This window comes from Pieris rapae, chromosome 19 (assembly GCF_905147795.1).
Source record: "Pieris rapae chromosome 19, ilPieRapa1.1, whole genome shotgun sequence".
In the NCBI taxonomy this organism is placed as follows: Eukaryota; Metazoa; Arthropoda; class Insecta; order Lepidoptera; family Pieridae; genus Pieris; species Pieris rapae.
The window spans coordinates 962,341-973,180 of record NC_059527.1 but is presented as its reverse complement, the minus strand read 5'-3'; the positions used below and the strand labels follow the sequence as shown (position 1 = coordinate 973,180).

The window sequence follows — 10,840 nt, the reverse complement described above, 5'->3', positions numbered from 1 at the left end:
TATACAAATTCTGGTTATATTTTTACTACGTGTTAAATTATTTACATTTCTTTTTACATATAAAAAGTGATTTAGGTGTCATAGTATGCTATAACTATTTTATTATCGACATGTTTAAAAAAAAAATTAAAGAACCTTTCAGAGGCTGTGTGGAAAGAGAACTCAAACTCAAAATAACTATATTCATATAGGTAAACAAGTACTTGTTAAGTAAGTGTACACTTATGAATGTCAACAGAAAATATGTTATATTGATTCTAAATTAACCAGTCCGCAAATCAAGGGCTTAGAGTGGGCAAGAAGAACTGGCAAGACACTCCGCCACTCTTTTAATCACCAAGTTTTGAGTCATATAAATTGTTTGAACTGGACCAATCTCTAGTGGGATTCGAGGTCTGTGTTGTATTAAATACTTTTTACCATAATTATATAGAGATTTAAGAGTGCTATTAAGAAATTCGTATCGTCATCACTTTTTATATATAAAAAATATATACAGACAGGAACTACGTCGGGTATATAAAAAAATCCAAAATAATATTGTAAAAATTTTCGATAACATTTTAGTCTTTAAAACTTAATATAGTGATTACGTACTATGTCCTATGTATACGATTTTTGCAGTAATGTAATAATTGCCAATCAGCAGGGCTCCTCTGTAAAATTTAATTATTTATATATATTGATAATGTCGTCAATTTCGATAAACGCTGATGGATTTCTTAATATATCGTGATACGAAAACTTAATATAGAAATTGAAATTAAAGTAACAGAGTAACCCTGAGTAACGTAAGCATAATTTAACACCGCCTGGTGGGGAGAGTAAATAGTTAATAGGACAGAAGTATATTTCTTACATGTTTGCCTCATCATCATATAAAATGAAGTATAGGCAAATGATTCAAAGCAAGATACGGATTGGTAGATGGAAGTCGTGGTTGTATTGAAAGTGTACCGGCATCACCTTCGAGGAGCTTTTTAGACTAGCGCAAGATATACGGCAATTCAAGGTGTTAACATACAGCTTATTGCAATTAAATTGCACCAGAAGGAGTAAATTCTTGAAATTAAAAAAATAGCCTTGAATAAAAAAATTAAACGATATATTCTTTAAATTAAGCGAGCAAAACAATAAGTATTCTATCTCAACGATTCGTTGCCTAGTGTATGTTTTACAACTTGAAGTACAAAATGTAATGTTTGAGTAGAATAAAGTATTTTTTATTTTATTTTTAGTTATGTTTCTTTAAAAAATAGCATAAGATCTAGTTTCTTTCACACATATTTGCCAAAGTTCAAGATATTTGATATATGTATAATGAAATGAAATATGCCTCAGAAAACCTCCCTTCCAGGTGGAGTTAAAAGATTCCTATGTATTATTTCTTACTATATAAATGTACTAGTCAATCTGTATCATATACCCAGTTAAAATATAATTTTAATATCATAACCCATTGTAGTAAATGCATTTAAGTCTTATAATAAACAATTTTTACAATAAGCTCGGAATAGTGCGTTTAATTTGCCAAAAAACTATTTTGGCACGTATCTAATTACGTAACTACGAGCTTACAAGTTGCCATAGCAACGCGTTCAAAATGGCGCCGTCACCATGGCAACCTAAACAAAAGACAACTACTAAAAATGCATAATTAATGCGAGCTAATAGTTACGTACATAAAACAAAGCATAACTAAATCGAAATATTCCAATACAATGAACACTCAAACGCTTATAAAAAATAACAAAACATCCGACAAACGGCTACATTCTTTAAAAGATTAGGCACTATTATTGCTACTATATAATTTATCCGCTTATCTACAGCATCGATAGTTTGACAACTACCACGATTTTACACGGCCAATGGCCGATAATCTAAGTAACATTTAAACTACACAATAATTAGCAACGCCTCAATACTTCCATCCTTTACATACAATTACATAGAAAACCCATACCTCTGTTCCGAAGCCTCTAAGTATTATTAAGTCACAATTCATAACCAAGACGGCCTGTTCTGCAGCAGATCTGCTGCATCGTGGCGGTCCATCTGCCGCAGCGCGGTGGCCAGCGAAGATATCGCGGCGGCGCCCCGCTCTCTACACTCCCAAAGCTCCAAAATAGCCTCGGTAGGAGAACTCTTGGTCGCAAACCACGTGGTGTACCTATCGACCCCTAGTCTGCTCGCCAGAGCCCTCCAATCGTTGCCCCTAGCGTTCGGAGGGTCCAGAATCGAGCACAGTTGACGTTTGATCCTGACGTTCAACTTAAAAGGGCCGTCAGTCTCGTTCACCCCAGCTTCGTTGACGGTGACGTTCCGTTTCACGCTTCCGTCGTCGCTCGTCTCGCTCCGGCACATTCGGGATTCTAACAAATTTTCTGTGATATTGAAATTCCTAGCGTCTACGCGCGGCGAGCGTCCTCTCGGTGAATGGGTCAGATCGTCGATTGCTATTCGGAACGTTTGTTTGTAAGAGGGATTCGTCCTTTGACAGGCGGATACAGTGAAGTCGATATTGTCGCAGTCGTATGATCGGTCTAACGTGAAATTGCAGTGCAGGGCGTTGTAGCTAGACGCCCAAATGTGGCCGAAAGGTATTTCTTGGTACGCCGCGCCCGGTCTCGCTTTCCATCCGGGACTGACATGCTCCAAAGTTAAACATAAATTGGATCCGCCATCTTGGAATAGCAACGTTTTCGGTCGCTCCAATAGAACTCCGCCGGATTTCTTTTCCTGTTCCTGACAGTAATAAGTGGCGCACGGGGTATCTTCGAATATATAGAAGCGGATAGTGTACTCGGTGCATGAATCATTAATTGTGGGTTGGGCGTACACGGCTAATTGGAGTGCCTTCACGGCCTTTCCATTAAAACTTTCCCCGACTAAAACAAATGTGGATAGCATATCGGTCACTAGGAATATTTTGTCGGTGTCGAGTTGGGTGAAGACCGGAGTATTGATCGTCTCTTGGCCAAGGTTGACGATTTTCTTCCAATGTGGCTGTGCGTTGTCTTTGTTATTGTCTATGGCGTATAAAGCCAGGTTCCAGAAGCCGTGCTTTAGGCTCGCACAATGCGGTATTTGTAATATAACCGACTTGTTTAATTGAAGTCTAGGCGGGCCACATTTAACTACTGGACTCAGTTGCGTGATACCTGCGGGCAAAAAATTATTTCAAGTAACGCCTTGGGCTACGGAGTTTTACATAAATTGCTACTTCGATTTTATTGTAATTACGGATTGGTTAAATGGTCGCGGATGTGGTTTTTTTTATTTTAATGATGGGCACTAAACAAATATTGGATAATAGTTTCCACATGGCAATTTATAAAATTTCGTCCATTATAAGCGATTAGAACTGATCGAATCGAGATTATTTATAGCCCAAAAAGATGCCTATTAAACTTTTTAGTAGATTCCAAAATATTGGTTTGAGGCAAAATCTTTAAAAAAAAATTCGTGCATTTACAACTGATTTTAGGGCAGTTTTTGCGACGCAATACCACTATGTAAAACCAGCTACCCGCTAAATTATACCAATTTGACTTTGGGTCTATCAAGAAAAGATCGTATTTTCTAAAAGGCCGGTAATGTACTCGCGAGCTCTAAGAAATTGAGTGTACATGACCGGCCTTATCACTCAAAGTAGTAGTAGGAGTAAAATCTTATAAAAAAACTTTAAAAAAGCAAGCAAAATATCATACCTTTTCCAAGTCTCGCTCTGTATCTGTCATCTTTGACAACGGCCACGTATATTTGCTCGCGACGTCCTCTACCAAGCGCTCCTTCTGGTATCGAAAGAGCTACCCCAGCTGGTAGGGAAAGCCTGGCTCCAGAACTCGACACTGATAACGATTGGGAAGTGGGTGAATTAGAAACCAGTTCCGCTAATTGTAATGTGACGGATTCGTTTGTCGCGTCGTACATTGAGCCAGCTGTAACAAAAATATTATAAGAAATTGCAACGGACTTTGAATTATTTAAATTGTATATTTCTTTCTATGTTTCGTTAAAGTTTGCACTTTTGTATAACTATTATGTTATCCATATTTGGCCATATCTGTAGTATAATTGTTTTTTGTTATATAATTTATGTAAGGAGTACGGAATAAATAATATTGAAATATCTCTTGTACTTTTACTGGTACGTTCGTAAACCTATAAGTCTTCCTTTAGTAATACAAATTGTTTAAATAGATGCTATTTTAAGTAGTTGTTTTAGTCATAGTATAATATCATAAGTATTAATTTTTCATTATATGACACAAAATAAGGTGGATAGAAGAAATAGAAGCGGACGCAGGAAGCGAATGAAGAAAGAAAGCCATTTGGAAATTTGAAAAAATAAAAAACAATTTCTACCCGTAACAGGGTTCCAGTATAGAACCAAAAAATGTAAACTATATATTTAATACTTGTAAATGAAATAAACTGCTGTAAGTGCTTATATGAAAGAGAAAACCAAATGGGGTTATAATCGAGTCTAGTGAATTCCAATAGTTGCGAGTGACTCACCATCGTACATCAGTCGGAAAGGGTGAATTTACGATTCGTGGCAAAGATAAGGAATTTATTGGCATTTAAACTCTATTTATTAAATTGTTTAACTAATCAACGTGTTATTGCAATGTCATGTTTATAGGTTTAGACATCAATGTAATAAGAGCTGTTATAATTGCTCGAAATATGAAGATACGATAGTTTTATTATTTTTCGTTTTCAATCTAATGATAATTTATTAAACACGGAATATAGGATTAGTATAAACTATAGTATCTTATAATAATCTTGAATTCACACAACAGTGATTCATACCAACTTCAATAAATGTTAAAGCAAAATTTCTTGCTTCTGAAGTAAAGTAATTTTATTCACAATAATTAAATTACTTTAATAATACTATGGAGCAGTGTTGGCTTAATAGCCGGCGTACGGTTATTTTGAGGTCGTAGGTTCGATCATCTCCAGCTGTGCACAGATAGACTTTCTGTCAAATGCGGATGTAAGGAAACCAGCTTGCCTGAGACACAAAAAGTCGACGGCGTGTGTCAAACGCAATACACAGATCATCAACTTGCCTATTAAATTACTGAAATGGTCATGAAACATATTTAAGTTTTTTTTTGTTTTTTTTTGTGTTTTTTTTTTTTTAGAATGCCATATCAACTTACAACTGGTAAAACAGCTGGAGGCGGAATGTTCCGACTCGCTGTAAGGCTTCGTGTCATATTCATCGCTGTGGCCTTTGCTGGACGCGCATGGGGTCACTTGCTGGTCAACTGGCGATGCGTAGCTGGAAAATTACTGGTTTTGATTATCTATGAATAGTTAAATCGCTGTAAAACACTGGCCAGCTGACTTTTATTAATGCAGGTAAATTTTTGCATCTATAGTGTTGTTCTTAGTTATGCCTATTAGGAGGTTTATTGAAGGATTAATTATTTAAAATAAAATACGTTTATTTAGGAAAATAAGATCACCAAGGTATCACTTATTAAATTTGAACCTGTAGTCATACAGTTAGACATAGATATTATAAAAGAAAACACTTATATATGCAAAGGCATGTTAAACAAATATACGAAACAGGAAACATAAGTCAATTGAGTATTAATAGATAAAAAAAACATGAGTGTGCACTTATTATTATTATGTACACGCGTTATAAGTTAAGGTTAAGTTTGGCGTTACAACATAAAAATCTTTTTAAAATTTAATCTATGCTTGAAGACAAATCGACACTAAAAGAAAAAAGGTATTTAATACAGTGAAAGTTTTTTATAACACCCCATCTATGCTAAGTTCATGGTGACGTTGTGCATAGTAAAAATTTACTCTCATTTTTCCCTAACGCGCCAAAAGAATCATAATATCATAATATCAAAAATAAAACTAAATTTTAAATTAATTTTAAACACAATTAAAAGGAACAACCTATATTGTTGTTACTAAAAGTCAGTTACAAAGTCTTCCCGCTTTATAAAACATTACATAACCCACCCTCTTTAGTAGAGAGTAGGTGCGAATTAGGGTACATGGAATAGTTGTAATATCTTTTATCTATAATTTATATATGACAGACACGTCTTATATAATTGAACAAAAGATTTTGCTAAAATAACTTAATTTGTAAATGTAAATAATTACTATTTTATTACGCAATAAAAATCACGTTGAGCGGTTAATAATAATTTTTGCCACATACCTATTAGTCAAATGCGGTACATCATAATGGTGCTCCGTCCGTGGGTCTGGAGGTGGATGCTCATATCTAGGCGGACGGTGCTGCATCAGATCTGGACCCAGGGATAGGGACTGCTTCTCCACCGTCGGGTATATTTCTGGTTGGAAGTCTGTTGATTGCAAAAATATATTTTTTAAATCATGTTATTTGAAATTTCAGTTTATAGAACTGCACTTTGATAGAAATAAATCTGTTACAGAACAGGAAGTAGTTTTTTTTTAATTAATTCATATGTAGTATAATATTAAGCTTTAATCTAAATTCGGTAGCTAAATAAAGATATGTATTATTAATATAAATGTGGATTTAAAACCGAATTAAAATGCAACACAGAAATATGAAATCATATATATTAGTTTTTAGTTTACGCCAACATTTAAATAAAACTTCTATTATGCAAAAACTATTATGTATACTTATTATGAAATAAAGTCCTAAATGTGTCTCTCCCTGAACACGAATGCAAAGCACTCGAAACGTCCAGTTATGTAATAAATTAAATGGCCGGCAACGCAATCGCGAGCTGGCTTTGAGTGTCCATGGGCAACGTATCACTTAACATCAGATGAGCCACCTGCCTGCTTGCCTTCTATTCTATAAAAATAATCGCCATTATTTTAGCTAAAAATATCGTTTACCTGTTCTAGTCATGGTGTAGAGAGAATGGTCCCTGGTCTTCCTTTGCAGTAGCTTGTAAAGTACCGCAGCACCAGCTAGGAACACCACCACAGCCACCGCAATACCAATGTACAGTGGTATGTCACTATGAGCAGCGACTGGAACAAAAAGACAATTTAACTTCTCGAACGACATTCTCTCCTTGATCCAAGGTTTATATATAATATATAAACGATGAGATATAATTCATCATTAAAAAAAATCCGTGGCGCTACAATCTCTTTAGGTCTTGGCCTCAGATTTCTGAATCTGTTTCATGATCATTTTAAAATCTAATAGGCAAGTAGGTGATCAGCCTGTGCCTGACACGCGCCGACTTTTTGGGTCTATTTAAAGTCAAAGTCAAAAATAATTTATTCATATAGGTAACATAATGTACACTTATGAACGTCAATATATTGTCTATAAAATTTTTGGTAACCCTTTTTACACAGCTTTTCTTTAATACCATTAACATATATTCATTTACATTATGCGTATGTTCTATTCTAGTAAACTTATCACTAATTTTGTATACATAAAATATATTTTAATGGTTAAAACGCTCATAGAAGGAAATCCCAGTCTGCACAGCAGGGGATCGAACCTACGACCTCAGGGATAAGGGAGTTACTTAACAAACACTGCTCTTAATTATCTTACGGGGAATTAAATATATTAAGCGGAAAGTATATGTTCTTTTTAAGCCTTAAAATTAACATTTTAAAAGCAAAGTCTTATATCAATAGTGTAGAGTTGAAAAGTTTCAGATTTCTTGACACGCGATTCTTCATAAGATGCCTTCAAGTTACACGGAACGGAATAAATTACAAAGTTTTAACTTGCCTTACAAGGATATATTGCTACGTCACCGCTTCTACAGTTTGCGGAAATTCTTTTAAATTGTGTTTGTTACGAACGGGGAAAATTAATCATAGTATCAATAATTTAGTTTTCTATTTAATGAGGCGCTTGATGTTATTATGAATTACATCAACGTACCCAATTGGGTTAGAAAGAAAACAAGAAAAATATAATAGTTTATCAAAAAAAAAATCTAAAATAAATCTAATTTGACAGGTCTGAAACTTGAAATTCTGTACTCAGAAAAATTAGGAATATTTGTCGTGTACTGTTTTTATTATGTGTTATATAAATTATTTTTAATGACCTAAGTAACATTAAGATATAGAACGTCGATTTGACAAATACGGTTAAAATTTAATCAGTCATTTCCAAAATTTATTAAAATTCTCTAAGAATGTTAAAAACCAAACAAATTAGTTTTGATTTCTATTTAACAGAATATCGCAAAAACTGTATTTTTTTTTGTTGGAAATAAATACTTTAAGTTGCATAAATTATTTTTCTAAATCCATATTTAGTATATGTAATGTTTTTAAAATTGAACGTTATTTATATAATGACATTTAAATATCCAAGACTTTGCGAAGCTAATAAAATGTCTGTCAAAGTATAATCAACAACACCTGTATGATAAGCTTTTAAAATTTTACGAGTCGATCGTAAATGTGAAATATGTTCTTGAAAAGCTCTCTGCGGCTTAAGCTTCTCATGCACGATGAGATTTTGTGGTCTCTTACTTCCGATAGGTAGCACTTACAGATGTTAGTTAATATTTTAATGATAGGTTACATTTTTAATGAGATTTTATGCTCTGGTAATAACTTGAAATTACTTAACATACATGTAGGTACATAATAAAAATATCTATTTTAATATTAATTCTGTGTGATGCAAAAGTTTTTAAAACTTAGTTATGTGTTAAGTTTTTCATTTCTATTCACAAGCTTCCGTATTAAGCCTTTGATTATATTTTTTTTTACTTGGCATCGCGATTCGACACTCTTAGATTAGCTTTTGGTTTTTTTATATTGTAATTGTTTTACAACTGCAATTTTTTTCTCTTAATCTATGTTATTTGAATGTATAATATAATGTGTATGTCGGAGAAATGGCGCTGTTATCAGCTGCCATTGTCATTAAGTTAATAACATCAATGTCAAATTATAAATTAAATTAAATTTGTTAGTTTCTTGTACTAGAAAGTGTTTATTATTAATGTTGAAGCAATTTGTATGTTTACAGAATATGTAATGCAACAAAATGTTAATAAATAATTACATTTAAATAAAATCTTCCTCATGATAGGATTATAAATCATTGATAACATATATCTTTCTCTATGCGTCCATCGCACAACTTTAAAGTCGCCCCTTGTATGTGTAACTTAAGACATAAGTGACTGTATCTCTAGTTTCTTGGATGAAAACTTAATGCTGGGTTTTATTGCCCACGAGTATGCGCATCAAGTTTCTATAGCTTTTAATATTTATGCCGTCCTTTTAACGATTGGTCCCGGGGCGCATTTTAACAAGATTTTTGTATTCTAATTAACGTGTTGATTTTTAGAAACGAATCTTTACTTATGTATTAAATTAAGTCTTTTGTAAAAAAAAAATATCCCTTTGCTTTAGTATGTAAAGTTATTTGTGAACACATTTTTCTCATATTCTAGGATTACAGTGGTGAAATTATCATCGATACGGTAGTTCATAACAAAGTTTTGGTAATTTATTTATTTAGTACTCCTGTACTACTGTAAGTAATACTGACCTATTTTAATAAACTTGACACAAATTTATTTTGAGAAAAATCACCTAGACTTTCTTCCAATCCTTAAATTCAGAGGGTTAAAATTGTAGCTCCAAAAAAATATTTTAAAACATCTGTGGCGATAAGAACTCTTCATGTCTGGGCCTCAGATTTCTGAATCTGTTTTATGATTTGTCTAATAGTAGGTAAAAACAAAACATGAGTCTTGAGAGATTTTCATTACTGCTATTAAAGTCCAACCAATAAACAAAAAAATATTCAACTGCAAAACTCATACCGCCGAAGAGAGATCTGTTTTATCCACATGTCAAACAAATATAACAATTCTACGCAGTTTTCAAAAGCATGAAGCATAAAAATTCCTTTTATAAAAGCTCGCAAACATAGAATCTAATTGTTGTAGCGTTTATTTACTTTCGCAGTGCAGTTAATTCTATGTACGCGTTGTCACCCCGACCACGTTTGACCCACTTACATATATAGGGCTGTCGACTCTGTTTTTTATAGAATTTATTGCTACAGATTCGTTTCGGCATTTTTTTATATAGAGCCCTTAGCCTAGTACCACGTGATCAGATAATCTGTGGCCAAGAAGCAGGAAAATATATATTCTCCCATTTCCTAAAAACTTTATTTACTTGAACTAGAAATGATGGGCGGAGACTGTTTCGGAAATATCCTCTTTTTTTAGTAATAATAGGGGTAAAAAAGGGCATACATTATCAAAAAATATTATTTGAAAATAGATTATCAGAAACAATGCATCTTATATTTTTGTCGAACCTGCATCCACGGAAACAACAAAATGATTGTTTAAAACCGTTGTAACCACTTACAAGCAACATCGTACTGGTTGAATTTTGTATGAGTTGGCAGCCCTACCGCATTGCAGTGATCTCGCGAATTCAATACTCACGTGAGGTCGCGAATAGTTTTTGGGGCAATTTTCTGGTAAATAGAAACCGGGTCAGACTCGGAACATTATACAGAACATTTTAATGAAAGATATTCTGCATTTCAGTAAAGTTAAAAATCAGGACGTGTGGAGTATCAGGTATAATAGCTGACATTCTAACTATAAAGAATGAATAAAATGTGTTGTGTTTAAAACCTTCTTTAGGTATACAATTTTAACGGACATACAACGACGATTAAAGCCTTGACTTGTTTCAGGACCTATCCGGCCGGCCATCGATAGCCAATTTGTGACACTTTGAATTAATTTTATGACGAAAATTTATATGGAACATGATTTTGAAATTAACACGACATATTTTATCGCAAGCCAAGTGT

The 10,840-nt window shown here is 33.6% G+C and overlaps 1 protein-coding gene across 2 annotated transcripts in view; it reads right to left on the bottom strand.

Moving 5' to 3' along the window:
- Positions 1 to 948: 948 nt before the first annotated feature.
- Positions 949 to 10,840, bottom strand: part of LOC110997900 (netrin receptor UNC5C) — a 72,069-nt gene continuing 62,177 nt past the window's right edge. For both annotated transcript variants that reach the window (XM_045632398.1, XM_045632399.1), the window contains 5 exons: positions 6,892 to 7,029; positions 6,215 to 6,362; positions 5,181 to 5,302; positions 3,714 to 3,944; positions 949 to 3,164 (listed from right to left, as the gene is read on the bottom strand). In XM_045632398.1, the coding sequence (XP_045488354.1) occupies positions 2,005 to 3,164; positions 3,714 to 3,944; positions 5,181 to 5,302; positions 6,215 to 6,362; positions 6,892 to 7,029 (1,799 nt within the window). In that variant the 3' untranslated portion in view covers positions 949 to 2,004. The remainder of the gene's footprint in view (positions 3,165 to 3,713; positions 3,945 to 5,180; positions 5,303 to 6,214; positions 6,363 to 6,891; positions 7,030 to 10,840) is intronic.